The sequence below is a fragment of the Stegodyphus dumicola genome, chromosome 8, assembly GCF_044657685.1.
Source record: "Stegodyphus dumicola isolate Sdum_Otavi_A_Nest chromosome 8, ASM4465768v1".
Lineage (NCBI taxonomy): Eukaryota > Metazoa > Arthropoda > Arachnida > Araneae > Eresidae > Stegodyphus > Stegodyphus dumicola.
Genome location: NC_140775.1, coordinates 191748821 through 191772244, shown reverse-complemented (window position 1 = coordinate 191772244; position 23424 = coordinate 191748821). Strand labels below are relative to the sequence as shown.

Genomic DNA, 23424 nt, shown 5'->3' with positions numbered 1-23424 from the left:
TGGATGATGATTCTTCACCAACAGGATTTGGCAATTGGGTCCCCTAATCACCATTCACCATTTAAAAGTGGGAGTATATAAGGTATTTTCTCCCTCCTTTCTGCATGCCTTCATGGTTATCACACTTGGCATGTATTCGAGAGGTCCAGGTTAAAGTCCTGGTAAGAGCATTGCTCATTTTTCTTGTCTCCTGCTTCAAAATAACCTAATGTCTCTACAAATTTTGTAAATTTGCACTTCGATTAATAATAATTTAATTTTTCACAATAATCAAACACACACAAGAAAAAAGTTTAGAAATCATAAAAAAATGGATTTATGGAAAAAAAAAATTAGAAATATAACACAAATATTAAATAAAAGACAAAAATATAAGAAAATGTTGTTAAATGGACATAACATGCTAAACCATTACAAAACTTATTATTTACAACTATTATTTACAAATGCCTGACTTAAGTCATTAGCGGATCTTTACGAAATAAATCACACAGACTAAATTTATTAGAAAACTAATCAGCTTTTATTTATACTCAGACTTGAAACTAAGTCAGCATTCCATTAGAAAACACAAAAAACAAAGCATACTAAAAACAGCCTTTTGGGGGGAAGGCGTTAATAACAAAGATAGACATAAAACATAGACAAGAAAAATACATCAAAGTGTCATGAAATATTTAGAAAGTTCTTAAATAAATATTAAGATTTAAAATCCATTACAGACTGTAGAAATATCCAGTTTCTACTACTTTAGACACATTGAAAATTGATTATACATAACAACATACAGGACTAAAACATAATTCTGAGGCTTCATCATATGATATATACAGTAAATGAATAATATACCTCTCATTCCTTAGGCATTCCAAATTTCAAACGCAGCCATTCTCCTTCAATGATTCTAAAATTCTGGATGACTTTACTTAATGCATTTCATCTTTCAAATTTTATACAGTAAACTTAAGGAATGAAAGCGAGAGTATTTTATGCATATTGCATTACTTCCCTTGACATTCACTGTTTATAGTGATTAAATAACAGTACAGACCTAAATGGCTTTAAGTTTTGATAACTTAATTTAACAGTCTGTAAATAAAATTTCAGTCAGATAATGACTCAAAGCATAAAATTTTATCATTTAAGATATATGTAATATATCTGCAACATAGTACATGTGTATATATAAGATAATACTCTAATTTATAACAGCCCTATAAATTTTCATTTGGTTATTTCTCCTTTTCTTAGCATGAAAATAATAAAATATTTGCAATCAATCTCTCTGATATAAATGATATAAAAGTATCATTTCAAACTAAAATTGTCAAATGATTCTTATATAATGACATGATTTACATAATTCTAAAAGCAGAATTGAAACCTTTCTTTTAATAGTATTCCAAAATATTTAAATTAACACTTTTTGTTAACCAAGAGTAATTAAGCTATACTGTGTCTCTCTTTTGTGGTACACAATAATTACACTATTAAATCTAGCATCAATAATATCATTTTTGTTCTTATATTTGCCAATGTTACACTAACACATAGTTCTTCTGTTTCTCTTCATCACCAGTTGTAATGCTATGAATAATTGAACATATGCTTACAATTATTAAACAATTGGCATATCTTTTGTACTAATTTAATTTAGAAATATATGTTTATGTCAATAAAGCTATGCGATGAATAAAGAATAGGATCAATCAGCTATAGACTGCATCTATTTTATAACTATCCCACAATCATCATATTCAACAAACATATTGTTAGCTTTTTTTTCAACATTGAAATTAAAACCGCAAAATATATTTGTAAATTAAAAATATAAGTTTTTAAAATAGCTAAGCATCAATAAGCAACAGAGATATAGTACATCCAGTACATTTTAAAATCTCTGAAAAAAAAAGAAAAAAAAAAAAAAAAAAAAAAAAAAATCTAGATTTTTTAAAAATTTAAGTTTGATTTAAACTTCCAAATTTTTAATTGAATTTGCTGCAATTTCTATTTTACAATTAAAAATGCATGATTTCATTCAATCTTACAGCAATAAGAAGTGTATCTTGTATTCCTACAAACTCACATCATCAATATAGTTTGCTCTGAATTTATACGTTTCAGTTAGAAAGACAAATGAGTACAGATCTCTTATTGATTTGTTATAAAAATAATGGGAGCTATATGCTGCACATACATAATTTCACACCACAATAGGTAATTTAAAATGATCTCATTAACTAATGCAACATAATAAATAAAATATATTGATATTAAAAAAAACTTGCTTAATATAAATTCAAACTAAATTTAAAAAAAAAAAATCAACATTTCCAAGACTTCCCCTACATTTAAACACACCAAGCCTTAAACTCAGTTAAAATTTTTTTTGCACAGTTTTCGTTTCACATTTGAAACTGCAGCATTTTGCTAGGTTTTATAAGAAAGTAATTTCATATTTCTGCTATTAAAGGAAGGGCAAACCAACAGAAAATACTCAACACAGATTTATATCAGATATTTTATCAGTTATTGTAAGAAATATGCATGATATAAGAGATCTGTGTATTACATTCTACAAAAATATTTTCTAAATGCACTGCAAATTAAATAATTTTGATTTTTGTCTTATTAAGATTAATAATAATATAATAATAATATTATCATTATTATAATAATATTACTAAGATTATTTGATTTTAATTTTTTATATGCTCTTTTCAAATAGTTCATTGATTAGTAGGATGACATTCTAAAAGAAATGAATGCAGAATTCTGACAGGAATCCTAAAATTACCTATAGTTACAGGTAGCATGATGAACTAAAACTTAAAAGACCAAAAAGTATAAACAAATATACAATTAAAAGACCTTTGTTATTAAACACAGTAAATGGGCAAAATGTTCAAATTACATAAATTATCATAAATCTAATACTTAACATATTACACATATATTATAATATGAATAAAATTGCCCACTAGGTCTGAAAAGGCTGGATACACGAGTTTTCACCATAGGTAATCATGAAACCAAATTAGTTTTCTTAGAAAGTTATTCACAAAGGCATTGTAAATGCAGATACACATCAATCACTTAACCACAATTAACTAGTACAATTTTCTTACATTTTTCATTAAATATAACAATGTACAACATCTTAATAACATTTATTTAGCCCAATCTGTACAAGCAAGAAATTTAGAAACATGTCAACTTTTATGATTCCTAGTATTCTAAATTTCTGCTTAAGGAAGAAGTTGATTATTGCACTATATATGAAGCACTATTTACTATAAATTTCAATACATTTTGTGTTTACTACTGACAGATAAACACTTTTCATTTTACCGAATAAATGTGTTAAATTAATCAACAGTCTCCCGCTTGACCAGTTCAAAGGTTAAACCATATCATTCTACTATTAATAGAGTAATCAAATGCACAGTTGGCATGTTCTAATGACATAAAACTTACTTAATGTATTTCTGTATTTATATTGCAATAAATTTTTATATTTATTCTAATAATTTTCACTTTTCAACACCACGATTCTGATACTTTTTTTACACCAGATGAAACATCAAAAGTTAATCATGTTTTACAATTTAAATGAGCTAAATATTTATTAATTCCTTTTGACTAGAAAATTTTATTAAAAGATTAATAAACTAGCACTATCACATAATTTTATCCATTAAAAATACGTCCAAAAGAATATAAAAATACTCTTTTATTCAATTACATGTACTCACTTAGCATATGATGGAGGATGATATACTTTTAATATACAAATGCAGCACAAATATATATTTATAACTCAAAATGTCAATACCTGTGATTTTTAGCTAAATCAGTAGTCTTTCTGAAAGTTCGGCAATGCCAGGAATTGCACAACCTTCTTGCATTATGTATAAATTTTTTTAAAAAGACATAACTACCATAAAATTATAGTATCAGCTTTTGTAGGCTTTGATGTAATCAGAATTTGTGGTAAAAAGAGGATTAATAGTTAATTCTCGTCCATATTTACTTGCCTGAGAGGTCGGCATCTGGCTGTATACAGTTTGGTACATTTTTGAGGATGACTGTAGACTTAGTTCAGAAGACGTATGCTTTGGCATGAAAGCCGTTTCAGGCATCATATCTACAGCAAAGTGTTGCATTTTAGTCTTTGAAGCTTGAGACCCTGATAAAGAAGGAGGGAGAGGAATGGTTGCATAGCCATAAGAAGCATGTGTCTGTTCAGGAATTTTTATTGGAGGACTGGTGTATGTAGATGAGGAATTAGTTTTTGCAGAGTTTGAAGACGAAAGAGCTTCTTTAATAGTGCTTGATGAATTAGCTACAGGAATTGAGGTTGCTGAGTATACTTCAGTTATTGGTGGAAATTTCATAAAAGATTCATTTAAAATTTGTCTTGTACTGCTACTCCATGCCCATTCATCTTTAAAAACCTACAAAGAAATGAAACAAATAGAAATAATTCATACAAAATTTGTATTGAAAAAATTTACTTTTGTTCTCTAAAATTATTATTTTCATGTTGTATTGTTTCTTAATAAATGCATACAGATAATGAGAATTATGGTATACATGTGTGTTGACTTGAAGCACTCTACAGAGGAATAGAAGAACATATCTAAAGATAATTTCATAAAGTGATAACACACTACAGTAAAACCATAAATTTAGTCTCCTGTATGCAAATAAAGACCCATTCCTCCCAAAACAAACAGCAATTCTGTTTATGTTTAATGCATCATATGAATAAACAATGCATTCATTATTAAAACTTAATTTTGGCAACAGATGCATAAAAGCACATTGATAGTGCATGAAATCTAGATTATATTTTTAGAGTTCTTGAAAAATAATCTCCACATATTTATTTGAAAGCTAAAATATACTGATGCATTTTTACAATTTAAAATGAAGTCTATTCTTGCCATTTATAACAGCCATTAATGACAATGATATTATAAAATAAAATGTCAAAAAATAAAATTTGAGATTCAAATAACTAAAAAATAGTCATGAAGTTTTCTCATATATTACGTGTCCCCCATTTCATTAAAAAAGTTTTTCCTCCTTTCATTTCACAATTATTTGGCTCAAAACATCATCTCATTCTATCACAACATACTTTCAAAATGTTCCATTGATCAAATTAATCAGAAGTGATTTGGAAAAAAGTATATAATATTTCAGTATTTAATCAAGAAAAACTGTTTAATCCACTTTTACTTATCAAAAATAAAAAATAAAAATAAGTGTATTTACATTTTACTGAAAGATGTGAAACATAAATTTCTGTTAAAAACTTGAGAGAAAATGTATTAAATGCAGAAATAACTAGTAATATGTCATTCTATATTTATACACTCAGAAAGTATTTATATTCTGAAGAAAATTAAAATCAGAATAACATATCAGATGAGAAAAAGTCCATATTATGCACTGCAACCCAAGTATGGTAGGCAACTCTGAAAATATTTTTAACAATGGAAATTCTATTTTTGCATAAATAGTTTATGTCCAACTGAATTTTAAAATAATGAAAGCAAAAACTTTATTTCAGCTGGTGAACCTGGTGAACTTATTCTGAATTGAAGATTTATACATTATTTTAAACTCATATCTATAGTCTTTTTTAGCAAAAATTAGGTACCAATGAATTATGAAAAAGCACTAGAGGGCTGCCTGTCTTATGAGGAATATCTTAGGTGAAGAGTAAGTAGGTTTGCTTAATATACAATATACAGCAAACCATGAACAAATTTTGCCTGAGAACTTAACTAAACTGCCAGTAATCAATTAGCATATCACTGACTTCTTTCAGGGATCTAGCGAACACAGAATGTTACATATTATGATTCAACTTCTCCTGACTTTTTTCAACAGCCAGTAAATCTCTAATATACAGTCTCACATTTTTTTAAACAGATGCCCAGATGGTATAGTGGTTAGGGGAACCTAATGTGGTACTGAAAAGCCCCAGTTTGAATCCTGGAAAAGGCATCCTTATAACTGTCCGCCCCTTCACAGAAGGCAATGGTGGCCGCCTAGTAGTTGCTTCCACAATAAAATGGCCACAACTTCTGGTCTTAAGAGTGGCCAATGTTGAGGCAAGTGCCCCCATTTGAATATATATATGTAATGATTTTAAAAGCGTAGATGAAAACAGTGGAACCCTCAACAACTTAGATACTGCGTAGATGACAGAGAAGACTGTAGTGGCTTGAAGAGAGTGGAAAGCATGATGACGCAATTTAGCACAACATATCTTGAAAAATCACAATCTTTATTTTTTCCATGCATATCAAATAATCCTTTTTCAGACAAGATATTTCTTAATAATATTTGAATAGAATAACTCCCATTTTAAGTACGACGTCATCTTAAGCAAGTAAGCGGCAGTAGCATGGATGAAATGCGTCTTACCAGCAGGAGAGCTAATGCGGAAAAAGGGGAAGGCTATAGTACTTTCGTAGGAAGAAGGCTGGGAGTGAGAAAGTTTCAGTTCACAGTTTTGGTTTAGAATTAATTTGATTGGACAAGAGGCATCTGCATTAAAACGTTACATAAGACAGAAAAGTCTGGAACCTGTGAGAAGAGATGAATTTAGGGGCAGATTACCAAATTTAGAATGTTAATTTTGAGGTCGTCAATTATTTTTTTGAAACAGCTATCATATTTTCCCTTCAAAAGAAAAGTTGGGTGAGCAGGGTGGAAGAACAAGCATTAGAGCAGCAACATGTGAAAGATATAATTTTGAAAATACAAACATATTAACTTTTAAACAAAATTATTGTCATAAAATTTTGACTGCAGTCTTCTTGGTCATCTACGCAGTATTTAAGTTGTTGAGGGTTCCACTGTTTTCATCTACGCTTTTAAAATCATTACATATTTATAAAAAGTCGACAGGATTAACCTGGTGCAAGTTTTCTCGAATGAATTTCGAACTCTGCTGCCTCACTACCAGTGAATCATCAAATTCATTTCCGGTGTGGGATTTAATGGTATATTCAAAAAGTGCTTCGAAAATCATCGAGTAAATCTGTAAGTTCAAAATCGAAAGTGTTCGGAATCAAGGTCAGTGTCGCCAATGTAGTGAAATATGGTTAATCTTCCTTGCCCACTTCGAATATTCACAATGTTTATGCATCTCCGATCATCGTGTAGAAAGAATATTAATTAAAGGTTGCTGGTTCGCAAAGAGCAAAGCCATCATATTTTTTTCATCGTATTTTTTTTATATTACATATATATTTTTTAAAAGACAGAAAAGAAAGATTAATACAATAAATTTTTGATAGAAACCTCTATTTACATTGCATGCCAAAAATTTACTAAAACCGGGCATGGTTTCATTTAACTCTCTCAGTGGCATGGCTTTTTGAATCTACTTCTGAAGAACTGAACTTTGTTTAATTATTTTAGTCTCTGTTTTCATAAACAGGGTTCGTAGCCACATTTTAGTTAAAAAAATAAGCACCTATAAGCCCTTTTCAAGCACATTTTAAGGAAAAAATAAGCACCTGTCTAATTACATTATACACAACTGCATAACCTTAAAAGAAAAATTTGACTTGTAATTTAAAATATGAGCAATGCAATATTTATTAAGAGAATGAGCATTACCTCATCCATGGAAAACAGTTAACTTTTTTTTATTTTTTAAATTTTAAATGACAGTTCAATTTACAGAATTAGTTTACAATGAGAGAAAAAAAAAACTATGCAGAACTAAACTATATTACAAGATTTAATGATGAAATTTCAGTTCAAAATATAGAAAATAAATAATAATAAGCCATATTAATTGTATTTGTTTGGCACCTAATAATAAATACAATTTATTTTTCCACTCATATTAATGTTTAAATAAATTAATTCTGAACATTTTCTAAATTTTCATTGCATAACAGTTTTCCCTTAACATATATTTAAGTAAAAAAGTAACTTAAAAAGTAAAAAGGTTAATTTAAGTAAAAAATTACTAAAAAGTAATTTAAGTAAAAAAGAGGCACATTTCTGAAATCAGAAGACGGGAAATTGCTTCATTCAGTCATCCTTTAACAGGGTTCATAGCCACATTTTAGTTAAAAAAATAAGCACCTATAAGCACTTTTCAAGCACATTTTAAGGAAAAAATAAGCACCTGTCTAATTACATTATACACAACTGCATAACCTTAAAAGAAAAATTAGACTTGTAATTTAAAATATGAGCAATACAATATTTATTAGGAGAATGAGCATTACCTCAAAAATGGAAAACAGTTAACTTTTTTTTTAAAAAAAATTTTAAATGACAGTTCAATTTACAGAATTAGTTTACAATGAGAGGAAAAAAACTATGCAGAACTAAACTATATTACAAAATTTACTGATGATATTTCAGCTGAAAATATAGAAAATAACTAATAATAAGCCATATTAATTGTATTCGTTTGGCACCTAATAATAAATACAATTTATTTTTCCACTCATATTAATATTTAAATAATTCAACTTAAATCAAAATTCTGAACATTTTCTAAATTTTCATTCCATAACAGTTTTCCCTTAACATATATCCCAAACAAAGTAATTTAAGTAAAAAAGAGGCACATTTCTGAAATCAGAAGACGGGATTTTGCTTCATGCAGTCATCCTTTAACAATAAAAGCTTAACTAACCCGCATACTCGGAAATTTCCGGATAGTAATTGGAAAAAGAGGAGTGGGGGAGATTGTAGCCATTCTTTAGATTTAAATTTAGGCTAAATAAATGATTTTGACATTTCAATATTGTGCATCATATAAAAACAAATGGAACTGAGAAATATTCTGCTTAGAAAGCACAGTAAAACTCTTTTAAGTGTTCATAAACAAATCTCAGACTGAACATCAAAATTAATTATCAATGCAAAATACCGCAAACGTTATTGCGCAATACGTGCGGCGTAATTCCTCCATATGTGATATTACGCAATCGGGATCAACACCTGCCGGTATTCCGAGAATAAAGAACTAAATAAAGGAAAAGAAAGAGACACATACTAAGCTGGGGTGTTTCTGATTCTAATTTTCAACAGACTGTATTAAATTTCCGGAATAGAATCAATCTTCGCTTGGGTTGGGTAGACCGCAAAAACTTTTATTCCTATTCAATCCAGATAGGACAGTGACAAAAAAAAAGTCCGCTGCTTCAATATTACAGATTTTGCGGAGAAACTCCCAACCTCCGTACTGTATAATGTATTGGCAAAGAAAATGAAATTATTTTGACTATTTGATTACTTTCCTTTTATTTAAGCCATTCCGAATATTATTCCTTAGAAAGCTAATCTGTGTAAAAACACACCCATTTTTGTAAGTTTATCTATACTTCAGTAGTTACTTCAACTATATTATTATAAATAGTCATACATATGCTCATAATATAAGCATAACGATCACATAAAAACGCGAATATGAACTGACCACGTGGAACGAGAATGCAAATTATTAAAATCTTGATAGAAATTCAAACGTGTGTAGTATTTGGGTGGGAGGAAAAGAATACCGAATGTACCAGAATTTTCTACCGTTTTCGCAATTCTTTGGCCAACAGAACGACGTGCACCTGTCTGTACTCTCGAGGTTAATGCAGAGGAAGGGGGGGGAAAGCAATTTCCGGGAGTATGATTCACCATCTGACGTTGCATATAAGGAAAAAAAGTTGTTTATTTAGTTTCGACTTTGGTACGGGGATAAAATGCGCGTTCATTAAAAACAAAGGATTAAAAAAAAAGCACTAAAAGCAAAAAATAAGCACTAAAAACAAAAAAATAAGGGCTTTAAAGAAAAAGTAAGCACCTATAAGGGCCTTTATATTTTATTTTCAAATATAAGGACTTATAAGCACTTGTAAGGACTGCTACGAACCCTGTTTAACAGTAAAAGCTTAACTAACCTGCATACTCGGAAATTGCCGGATATTCCGGATAGTAACTGGAAAAAGAGGAGTGGGGGAGATTGTAGCCATTCCTTAGATTTAAATTTAGGCTAAATAAATGATTTTGACATTTCGATATGTGCATCATATAAAAATAGACCAACGGAACTGAGAAATATTCTGCTTAGAAAGCACAGTAAACCACTTTTAAGTGTTCATAAACAAATCTCAGACTGAACATCAAAATTAATTATCTCTGCAAAATACCGCAAACGTTATTGCGACGTAATTCTTCCATATGTGATATTATGCAATTGGAATCAACACCTGCCAGTATTCGGAGAATAAAGAACTAAATAAAGGAAAAGAAAGAGACTTACTAATCTGGGGTGTTTCTGATTCTAATTTTCAACAGACTGCGTTAAATTTCCGGAATAGAATCAATCTTTCCTTGGGTTTGGTAGACTGCAAAAACTTTTAGTCCTATTCAATCCGGGCCCACCAGCGGCCGAGCGGTAAAGTCGCTGAACACTGGTAGTTCGGTCTGAGGTTCGAATCCCGCGAATGGGCTGGCTGCATGGTTGTTTTCCCCATGTGTAACATATATACGAGCCAGTTTTCCTATGAAAATCCTCCACGAAGGCAGATAACCCTAGTGTGCTTTGCCCGTAATTAAATACACCAACACCTATTCAATCCAGATTGGACAGTGACAAAAGAAGTCCGCTGCTTCAATATTAGAGATTTTGCGGAGAAACTCCCAACTTCCGTACTGTATAATGTATTGTCAAAAAAAAGTGAAATTATTTTGACTATTCGATTACTTTCCTTTTATTTAAGCCATTCCGAATATCATTCCTTAGAAAGCTAATCTGTGTAAAAACACACCCATTTTTGGAAGTTTATCTATACTTCAGCAGTTACTGCAACTATATTATTATAAATATTCATACATATGCTCATAATATAAGCATAATGATCATAACAAACACGAATATGAACGGACCACGCGGAACAAGAATGCAAATTATTAAAATCTTTATAGAAATTCAAACATGTGTAGTATTTGGGTGGGAGGAAAAGAATACCAAATGTACTGGAATTTTCTACCGTTTCTGCAATTCTTTGACCAATAGAACGACGCGCACCATAGGTTATGTTAATGCAGAGGAAGGGGGAAAAGCAATTTCCGGGAATATGATTCACCATCTGACGTTGCATTTTATAAGGAAGAAAAGTTGTTTATTTAGTTTCGGCTTTGGTACGGGGGAAAAAATGTGCGTTAATGAAAAACAAAAAATTAAAAAAAAGCACTATAAACAAAAACATAAGGGCTTTAAAGGAAAAGTAAGCACCTATAAGGGCCTTTATATTTTATTTTCAAATATAAGGACTTATAAGCACTTGTAAGGACTGCTACGAACCCTGATAAACTTTCATTTAAGAAAGTAAGAAAACAAAATATTTTAAACAATAAGCTGATATACATCAAATAAAAAAAAAATCGCATGACCAAATAAAGGTCAACTGAGTTAATATAATTAGTCGGTTTTATAACATAATATTTGTTAATATAAATAGAAAAGAAATTATGGTGTTAATGTGATATGTACCGATTTTGTTACCTGAATTGTAATATCTGTGACAAGAGATGACAACTTATTCAATAAATGGGATAAAACAATCTGTTCATTAGCATCTCTACGTATGCGGACATGGATTGTTCCAACCTACAATAAAAGTAAAAAATACAGTCAAATCGTGACTTTTGACAACAAAAAAATTTAAACAATATAAATGGGTTATGTATGGAACTTCTCTTAATTTTTTGATAAAAATAGTTTATGTATTAATTTTTCTTTCCTTTTTTTTAATAAAATAATAAAATTCAATGTTTGACATTTTTCACTGAAAAAAGAAACAACTACACATTGATATAATACATGTCATAAAAAGCATAAATAATAAACACATTATTTACACTATAAAATTTTTTTAAAGTAACTACATGAAAGTAATTCACTTTCATTTCTGCAACAGTTTAATAGTTTAATCATATACGTATTGTTTTAATTTGACCATTCACTCTCAAGACACTTTTTGCCAACATACATAACAAATGAAAATGATCACTAATAAGCAAATTTCTTTGCTATTTTCAGTTGCTTCCAAGGATGGAAGCGTAATCTGGGTTCAGGAACACTGTCTACAATCTAGTGGAAATCACATGAGCATCCCACACAAGAATTTCCAGTCTATGGCACTACTTATGATTAGATATGGCCAGATACTATACTGATAATTCTAAATCTAAAATTTTAGAATAAGACTATACCTTCTGATCAGTTGTGTGCCATCAGTGGAGTAAGCTTATCTCTCAACATTTTAGACATTAACATTTTCAAATATAATTTTACCTAACATTCAAAAACATTAAAAGGAACATTTTATCTCTTTTGAAACTGCCTGCCATTCCAACTATAGTCAGGTTCTTTGCCTGGACAGGAGGGACTCAAGTTGAGATTGGACTGCCCTTCACTTGTTCTCATAGCTTAGATATTCTGTCAAATACTGCTGGTAGGTCATAAGAAATTTTAGTTTTCTTGTGTTTCTTTAAGTGAGATTTATTTAATTTTTTGTGCTATCTTTTAGTTTATCTTCATGAAAATTTCTTGTGATAAGTGAAAGGGTTAGAAATCAAATACACTGACACAGTCATTCCAAGTTTAAATTATGGACAGGGAAGCTGTACGAAAAGCAAGTTCTGATGCCAAGATATTACCGAGCATGCACAAGCAATCATTGAAGCCCTTTTATAATAATGTGCTTGCTAATCAGCTGTTAATATCACAACTCCATGGTCTCAATAGCTTGATAACCACACTTTTGAAGATAAAAAATTATCAAAAGAAGCAAAAAAATAGTTAGACCTATTCCATGAAATATTATACCCACATTTTGAAAATAATTAACAATATTTTCAAAATCAACTAAGTTTTGCTCGCCTTGAGTTTTTTGAAATAAAAATATTTTTAATTAATTACTAAAGTTTTATGACTCTCATCAAATTAAAAAAACATTTTATTTATTACGGCATGATCACTTTGTTTTCCTCTCTTAATTCAGTTTTTATGTATTTATTGCAGCATATTCTCTTAATTCAGTTTTTATGTATTTATTGCATTAATGTAATCATCGGTCTTTATTTTCAAAATACAATAAGCCCTGTCATGATGATCACCATTTTGTAATAATCACTTCTAGAAGCGGTGGACATATTGACACGTCTACAAATGCAAAATTTAATATCATTTGTATCCTTCCAATGAAATGAATTTTTTGGTTAACACTTCAAGTTAATCCTGATTTAGAAACAAAACATACAGTTTAATTGCTTTTCTCATGCTTTAATGACTCTCATGACAAAATAAATCTTAACATGAAAGGTGAAGATTAGTATAAATAGGCAGAACTAGAACTTCTAAAACTATATAAAAGCACAGGACATGATGTGACAGCTGATAATTCCTTCATATTGAAGTAATCAGTTTGCCATTATTGAAGAAAAATTTGATAAATATAAAGCAATTTCCATGGGAATCATGCTTGGGAAAAAATTCTAGGAAATTTAAAGAGTTAGAAGAAAATTCTTTTATTTCACAAATATATACAAGTAAAGTACTGGCAACACACTTAATATGCCAACAAAACCAGAGAAACTTTGATGCTGTGATTTACATTTTACATTGGTATGTTTCCTTTCCCTTTCGTAGGGAGAAATAGAGAGTTTTTTATGAAAATTATCTAAATGTATTTAAATAAAAAAACTACATAAAGCAATTATTACAGGAATTGTATTTAAAATATACAATAAATAAAAATGAAATCAGCAATAAAATATAAGGAAATAAATCTTACCTAAATCAATTTTAGAGAATGAAATTATGAAGTGTTTCAGAGACATTCCTACTTGTGCCTTCTCAAGGTTTGGTTGAAGACACACAAAAAAACACTTATGTAACTCTTGAACTTCACTCAATATTTCACAACCGCAGAGAAAAATAACATATTACAAATTACAAGTGAAGCATATGACCTCAGTTTCATCAAATTTTCCCAAATACTGAGTAATTATAGAGTGTTTAATATGAATGTATAAAAACAGAATACAGTCTCCCAACAAATTAAAAAAAATCTAAGAAATTCATCAAAAAGTATTATTCAAATTCCTTCTCTCGCAATAAGCTCTTACAGCCTGGCCACAGCCACTAACTAGAAGTTCCATGTTCAAATACAGTAGCTACCAGTCCCTTTTTCATCTTTTTTTAATAATTTATTTTGAAGGAAAATTCATAATAAAAAGCATGCATGTAAATTCTGAAGTGTTTCATCCCCTCCAAATAGATTAAGCTACTCAGCTTATTCTGCCCTATTTACAGAAAAGCAAATGCTTTTAAAACTATAGATATATATATATTCTAAAAAAAAAAAAAAAAAAAAAAAAAAAAAAAGGGAATTTAATGTGTCATTTATCACTTAAAAAATGTATAAAAAACTATGAAGAACTAGGAACGTACTCAAAGCAAATGAAATACGTTTCTTAAATCTTTAATATTTTATAAATAACCAGGAAAGGATAATTAATTTTTAACATTTTAATCCTTTGCGGCACAGTGTGTCCGGTCTGGACATACCTAAAAATTTTCTTCTGTACGCACAGAAAAATTGAATGAAAAAGGATTTATAGGTTAATACAGGTTACTCTAAACCTTCTTTATTTATAGTAGATGGCAGCTCAACACAAACCAATCCATATATTTCAGCCATTTTTGTTTTTTAAGACCCTCATTTTTCAAAGAAATCTTCCAGATTTTTTTTAGGGTATAAAAGGAATTGTTTGAAAAGAAATTTCTATATTATTTTTTGGATGTATGCTAATCTCCTTATTCTATATTAGTTTTAAATTTTTACCTTGAAATCTTGCCTAAAATCAAATGGCGAACCCTAGGTGTGCCCAGACTGGGCTCACCGATAATCTAGGACAACTGAGAGTTTGTATTCTTTGTTTCTTCGCATCTCATCGGTCAGTTCATTGACAACAATGCTGGTTTCAGCACTCTTTTCGAAGCTCTATTCAATCAGTGTGCCACTTTGGGCACACTGATTGAATAGAGCTTGAATTAAAACTCTATTCTATTAATTAGAGCTCTATTCTATTGAATAGAGCACCCACTGAATTAAAACGATAAGTGTTATCTTCACAAAATTTTACTTGTGTACTCCTCTAAGCCTAATTACACTGCCTACCTTTTTTTTTTTTTTTTTTAAATCAAAACTCCGACTTTAAAAAGTAGCGTTCCGGAAAGGGTTAAAATGGAAATTTTCTTTTTAAAGAGGATACAAAAACTTCAGGTACTTACAATTTTATCAAATCCTAAGAGCCAAAAATGCTCATTTCTAAATTCCAAAACTCCATCCAATGTAGACGCTTCACGAAGGCACTTGTCCAGTAAATCAGTTACATGAGGTGGAGTTCCCTACCAATAAAAGAGATAAATGTTTTAATAGTATATTTTTATATAAAGTTAATATTATATTCAGCAAATAATGCAATAATGTTACTCATTCTGAGCAAAATAAGGGTTACAAATTAACTGAATTTAGTATAAATTAATATTGAATACAACTTTTAAAGCAACATGCAGATTCTTTTACAGTCAAATAACTTAACTCTATTCATCTATTTTGGGTGCTTCATTACCCATGCTAAAAGTAATCACTGAAAACTATAAACAGTAGAAAAATGTTAAAGAAAATTTCGCCGAGATCATAAAATCAGGAGGAATCATAAAAAAGACTTTACCCATGCTAAAAGTAAATTATAAATAAAATGTTTAATTAACAAAGAATGAAATACACATGCTTAAGGATACAGCCATTTCAACAGATGTTAAAAAGAAATGATTGTAACAAACAAGCATTAGAAATACAAATCATACTAAAAAAATTAATGTTTTCCGAGTGTTTCATTATATCCATATATGTTTAATTAACTAAGATGATAATTTGTTACTCCATTCACAAAGGTTATTTAACAAACCAATCCAAAAAACCAAGGTTATAAGATAATTTTGCATAATGGTTTATTATGGATAAAATGGTTTCAGCATCAGCTGCCCAAATGGTATAGTGGTTAGGGGAATTGACTGAGATACCAAAGGGCCTGGATTTGAATCCCGGAGAAGGCATGGACGTAAATTGTCTGTCCCCTCATAGGAGGCAATATTGCTACCTATTTATTAGGTGCCTCCACAATAAAATAGCCACCACTTCTGGCCTTAGAAGTGCCCAATACTGAAAAGGCAAGTGCCTGCCATTCATAAATAAAAATAAATTAAAAAAAAAAAAAAAAGGTTTCAGCATCATCGAAATGACTGACAATATGATTTTTTCTAAATCACTGCAAATTGTGACCTGTAGATAAATACCTAGCCAGAGAAAAAGCTGCTTATCAAGAAAAGGAAGGCCAGGGAAATTGAAAAGAATATACATGTCATGTAGCAAACAACAATTTGTAAAATCTCCAATGGATACAATTTTCTTTAGAAACAATATCAGTCTTAAACTCTTCCACAGTTGACATCCTTCCCTTACATTTAATACAGAGTTTCAAAGACATTGAAACTTCTCATGATGAGTACCTCATTAAAATGACCACTTCTGAAAGGGACCATTATTTATGAGAACATAATTAAAAAAAAATCTGAAAGGTTTCAGATTTTTTTTTTTTTTTTGATTACATCCAAAGGGTTTCCCCACCTAACATTTTGTCTGTTACCTTTATTTATTAAATATCACGTTCTTCGCACTTAAACCATAAAATTTAGTTCAAGAGCAATATCGCAGAATAGTTTTAAATTGAGCATATCTTTAGAATTTTTGATATAGAGTCTCACGGTCTGGAGATAAAAATGTTTTTTCTGTACAACATTGCCATGGCTCAGTTTGAAATCCTTGAGTTTGTTAATCAAAAATTCGTTAAAGTTTTACAAAATTTGAAATCAATAATAAAACAAATTCCAAGTTTGGGCTTCTACATGCCCATATTCGCAGTAGGATTACATTATTCAAAATTCGATGTACCGCTCTATGTACCGTTGTTTTATCACAATACAGGAAATATACATATATTTATGCAGATTTTTCATTATTTAATTTCTTCAAACATAATGCAGGACTGTAACATTGAGACTCTAACAATTAAAATTAGAGTTTGAGAAGTGAAACGGACATTTATAGTGAACCATCGCAAAACGAAAACAATAGTCCTTCAGGGACAAAGCCCCTTTGGACTAACAATACATAATTCCTATTTTCTACGAGTATTTGACAATACGATTTGTGATCCTTTTTTTTTTTTTTATGCTTTTTCCCCCAAGCTCTCATGCGGCAAGACTGACTGACACACATATATAAACAAAACCCACCTCCCCTTCCACTGACACCTTGAAACAGAATCAATGTTTCTTACTTACACAAGTTAATCACATATTAAATGGGATTCTGTTTCAATTCCACACATGCACTATGATGAAAACAGTCTCATATGAGTTTGCAATGTAAAGCTTTAAAACTATAATTTCTTAAAACACAAAACAGTAAAAAGATGCTCTCAAAACCTACTTAAAATATTATTAAGTGCAAAAGAGAGACTTCTGTACCTTATATCATCAGATTAGATGAGAAATGGGCCAGATTACACAACCCAACACTGAAATGTTGATCAAAGGAATATTATTACAGGTCATCAAAATATCATCAGAATCCTAGTAAAGTTATAGAAATTAATTACACATGAAGAAAGACACAAAAACCAACTATGCAGCCAACTCATTTGCCTGAGATTGAACCCAGGACAAACTCCCAGTATTATGCACTCTTAATCAATTGGACATTGCCCCTACTAAACAATATTTTATCTCTTAAAATACACCAAACCTTTTTATCTGTGACTATGGGAAATTTAAGAAAGAATTTTATATAATTTTGAAAATCTAATACAATAATATATTATTATATAAAGAGCATTACATAAATATTGCACTTAACTAAAAATTAAACAATAAAACATTTTTCAATTATTCAATAATCAAACAATAAAACAAATACTACATTGCTTTTATTTACATATAAATTAACAGTACATAATACATGTAAAAACAGTACATGTGAAAACAGCCTCTAACCTGTAACAGGATCTTTGCACTATATGAACTCATAGGATACATGGTTATGCAAGTTAAAGTTGATATGAAAATGCCAGCCATTGCATCTGCACTATAGTAGTCACTAAAATAACAAAACATGTTGTTTAGATTAGTATGCTAGTCAATCATAGCTTTTAAACACAATAAATGTTGCATTTTCTCTACAATAATCCCCAAAATAATAAAACATTTTTTTTAGCATATTGTTCAATCACAGTTTCTAAATACAATGCAAAATCTGGTTTTTGATCAACAACTGAAGGAAAATAATGTTCCATTTTAATTAAAAAAATTCTCATGAACAAAATGGAAATGCAAATATATTATTGATTGAAATATCTGATGTGTACACCACATGACTTCCTAATACAGAATATTAAATTATATGCAAGTTTTGCTGAATTTCATTTACACATATTTCCTCAAATTTCTTTACACATATATTTCTCATTCAATTAATTCTGTTCTCTGTCTGTGGCAAGTCAAAAATACATAAAACCTCAAAATATCTTCATTCAAATTAAAAGATATAGAAAAACATAAAATACCAAATACAATTAAAACAGAATTTTACAATTAAAATTAGACTTTCAACACAAAATCAAGCAATTTGGCGAGCAGGCAACAAGGAAGATTTATCGGTGCACAAAAATGAAAGTTTAATTTTGGTCCCACTTGGCAAAAAGACACTGAAGGTGCAGAAACTCACTTAATTCACTATTCTGCTAAGTTTCAAATGCAAATAAATATGGTAAAAAATTAGGCTTAGGCGGACTTAAACAACTTTTAAATTGTTGACAATTCAACAACTATTGCATGCAGATTAACTAAAGGCATGAAAACCTTAACCGGAAGATAAAAAACAACATAATTCAATCATTTTTAAAGCAAAAAATATGCAATTTACTAATATAAGAATAAAAAAAATGAGCTCACTGAGCCAAGTAACAGAGTATTTGAGTTACACAAGATATGTACATACCTATGTATGTAGATACCATGAAAAAATATATCTCTTTTAAATGAATTTTAAATCAGTTTTATAATTCGTTTTGGGGAAAAGAGTCCTTTATTCTGTCCTTATGTATAGATGTCACACCAAAACATCGTTAAATTGCATTCGATAGCAGTCAATTGGATATTTTTGTTGAAATATGATACTTGGAATTTTTCATGATTACAATGCTTTCTTTACTTCATATAAAGAAGTAAAAAAGGGAGTAAATGCATGTTTCTACATTTAGAGATATAAATGAATAATAAATAAGTACTTTCTATTAAAGGTATCCATTTGGTACTTTTTTTAGGAGGGGATGTGGATTTCCTCAAGGCTCGGGGCTGACAACTTGGTTTGCCTTCTGTCCTGGTGATAATCACCTTTGTAATCATTGCTAGTATAGCACAACCATACTTTTTCACCTAACCTTTTGTTCTCCCTTTACTTACTTACTTTCTTTTTTACTGCAATAGATTTCACAACTTGAGATTTTCCAAGATATGAAGCAGGAGCTATCCAATATCTTCAAGAAAGAGTTATTCTTTATAAAGTAAGAAAAAAAGATTGTGTTTGAATGAACACGTCATGAAATTAAAGCTGAAATGGCTGTGTAGCCTTCACACATGATGAGATTTTTTTTTAAGGGCATGTGATAACAGAAAGCATCAAGGGCTATCTGCCTAAGGGAAGGGATGCCTTCGTGGAGGACTTTCTAAGGGAGACTGGCTCGTATACGCCTTACACATGGGAAAAACCACATAAATACCCATGCAGCCAGCCTGTTTGCAGAATTTGAAACTCAGACTGAACCACCACTGTTTAGTGGCTTTTACCGCTCGGCAACTGGTGGGCTATACATGTTCAGAATAAACACTTTATTGCTTATATTACAACCATACAATTCATTTTCTTACAACATCAGGAGTTGATATCTATTGAGTTTTGTGAACTAAAATTTGCTTCAAATAAATCACAACATAACGGTAGGTATGCATCAATTCCTTGGTAACTTCTTCTAACCTTAAAATCAGTGGACACTAAAAAATTATGGAAAGAAAGTTTATTCACAAAAAGAAAAATATATTCTCCAATCATAATGCACATTTGTAGGATTAGGTCATGAAAAAGAAAATTCTTTGTTACTGTTCCTGATTGTTTTGTCTAATACTGAGCCAAAGACATGGGGAAAGATAAGAACTGAAATGCTGAAGCAATATGCTAAAAAAAGGGGGGTATAACTTTAATGGGAAATTAGGAATAAATGTTCTTTAGACACATACCCAGTAACACATCTAAGTGTTTTAAATTTTAATATTAAATTATTTTATTCTGAAAGACTTTAGTCTATTGACAAAGAATATATCTTTCAGAATAAAAACACTTTAAATCTTAATTGAACATCAATTTAATAAAGACTGTATTAATATTAAAACAAGCACATATGTGTACATCACATATCATAAACAAGCACGTATGTCTTCCTTGAACAAAGTAATCACACATATTATTAATGATTTATATACAGGGCTCATCAGATTAATATTTATACAAAATATTTCAGGATGTGTATGACCATGATAAAATTACAAAACAGCAATTGGAAACATAGACCAATTTTTAATTTGCACAACTGGATTTTACAAACTAAATTAAAATATTAATAAATAAATTATTAATGATTTATATACTGGGCCCATCATAAAAAGATTAATATTAATACAAAATACTTTAGGATGTATATACACATGATACGATTACGAAAGAACAATTAGAAACATAGACCAGTTTTTAATTTGCACAACAGGATTTTATAAAATAAATAACTTATAGTTAATTCATGTAATCATATGCAGTTAAAATATAGTCATTGTAACTTAACCAACCAACCAAATTTATCTTTATAGTTTAACTTGTACAACTGGATTTTACATAATACCTTCATAGTTAATTCATGTGCAGTTAAAATACAATCACTGTAACTCAAACAGCCAACCAAATTTGTCTTTGTAGTTCAATCTCTGAAAAATGTACAGCCACTTCATTAGATTTGAGAAAAGGATTATCCAATATGTTACCATGCATTTCCTCACATAGCCATCGGATAGTGTATTTTTATTAATTTTAAGATGCTCGTGCATCAAAATATGTAAAAATACTTTGAAAAGAATTTTGTTTTATTAATTCAAAATGTGTATCTATTTCCTATTTTTACAATAGCTTTAATATAGAAAATTTATGTCAAGGAAAATGCAATAACTACTACTCAAAGCAAGGAAATAAAACAGCTGATTGGGCAGTATAAGCTATACTTACTAAATATCAATAAAAAAGAGAGCAAAAACGGAAATCATTCCAGCTGCACATCCTAAAAGAGAAAATGGATTTATCCTAGGCCACGAAGTACCATTCCAACCAGGAACAATATGACATAAGCTGAAAATCAAAAATATTTTTTTTTGGAATAACAAAGCATTTTTAACATTTTTAGATAGATATAACATTGATACATTGGTGCAATTAACAATTTAGGATTATAGGCAAATGCTACAGTGATGAGACGCGATTATTTAATCATACTGAAGATTAACTGTTAATTTTACAGTGAATAAACATTTTATACGAATACGACCAAACTGTTGTTTTCTAATAGTCCAATTAAATTAATTAAAAAATTCAACATGAAACAAGCATCAAATGTTTAGAGGTATCAAACACTCTAAAATATAAAATAATAAATAATTAATAATAAAATAAAAATTTTAAAAATCTGAAAGTTTTCCGATTTTATATGTTTATTAAGTGCTTTTTTAAACATTTTGTGTGTTAACTTTATTTAGTAAATATCATGTTCTCCACGCTTAAATCATAAAATTCAATTCAACAGCAATACCATACAACAATTTAAAAAGAGATTTCCGATACACAGTCTTGCGTGCTGGATATATATATATATATATAAAAAAAACTGTACGGTGTCGCCATTGCTCGCTTTGAAACCGTTGAGTCTATTAATCAAAAATTCATTAAAATTTCAAAAAATATGAAATAGATAATAAAACAAATTCCAAATTCGGGCTTCCGGATGCCCATATTTGGGTGGAGAATTATGCTATTCAAAATTTGATGGCTTTAGGTACCTTTGTTTTATCATAATGAAAGAAATATACATACATTTATGCAGATTTTTCATTATTTAATTTCTTTAAAATATAATATAGGGCTGAAATATTTGGTGGAAGCAATCTGAAAAGTGATACACCGTTTTTAATGTTTGACATAACATGCCAAAGCGAAATTAATAGCACTTCTGGGCTAATGCCCTTTGGGATAATAAAATGATAGTACACATTATTTTAATTTTAGGCATTAGAAGGTTTTTTACAGTAAAAAATTTAAAACAATGAACATTTTACTCAAAAGGATTAAACATACTAAATCAAGACACAATAACATGCCGAACAAGTACTAATTCAGAAGTCACACAACAAAAATCAGCGTTAATCATTTGCGCTTTTGCAGCTGGGGATGGTGGTTCAGTAAAATCATCGAAACTAGTCTTGTGAAAATTTGAAAATATAACGCTGACTTTGTTGTTCGACTTCTGAATTAAAACTGAATCAATTTATGGTGTGCTACCCTTGAAATACGATAAAGACAAATTTTATAACACATACATTTCTCTAGCAATGGCCATAATTTTTTTTTTACTTTAAATAAAAATCAATAATAATAATAATACCTGAAAACTTGATCTAGATTATTAATTCTAAGATTCAATTAGACTACCTGTTTTAAGGTTAAATAATTACACAACAGAGCTGCGATTCAAAAAATTCTTTTGGAATAGTAACTCTTTACACTATTATATTACAAGCAAATAAACTTGTGCATCAAGCATTTACCAAAAGATAGATTTTTATCACACTTTTGGATTTTTTATGTTTCAGTGAAAAACATTTTTATATGCAGTTTGTGTCCCGTGAAAACAGCTTTGCAATAAGGCAGTTCAAAGTTTTATATACAAAAATATTTACTGATTTTGACACCAAATCTGAATTTCTTTAATTTATAACTATCTATTACTGATTTTATAAAGACTACAAAAAGCTTAGTACCTAAAATCTAGTGAGCAATACCCACAGTACTACTAAGCCCTCAGGACAACAGCTGTTTATCCTGCATTAATTTTTATACAAGATTTTATTTATTTTTTAATACTTAAGAAGTACCCATA

The 23424-nt window shown here is 29.6% G+C and overlaps 1 protein-coding gene across 2 annotated transcripts in view; it reads right to left on the bottom strand.

The window, feature by feature from the left end:
- Positions 1 to 500: 500 nt before the first annotated feature.
- Positions 501 to 23424, bottom strand: part of LOC118191614 (zinc transporter 6-like) — a 63199-nt gene continuing 40275 nt past the window's right edge. Inside the window, exons 10-14 of one of the 2 annotated variants that reach the window (XM_085822855.1) lie at positions 21504 to 21623; positions 18173 to 18275; positions 15347 to 15463; positions 11540 to 11656; positions 501 to 4457 (exon numbers count right to left, since the gene is read on the bottom strand). In XM_085822855.1, the coding sequence (XP_085678981.1) occupies positions 3957 to 4457; positions 11540 to 11656; positions 15347 to 15463; positions 18173 to 18275; positions 21504 to 21623 (958 nt within the window). In that variant the 3' untranslated portion in view covers positions 501 to 3956. The remainder of the gene's footprint in view (positions 4458 to 11539; positions 11657 to 15346; positions 15464 to 18172; positions 18276 to 21503; positions 21624 to 23424) is intronic. The other variant, XM_085822856.1, reaches the window with a different exon arrangement.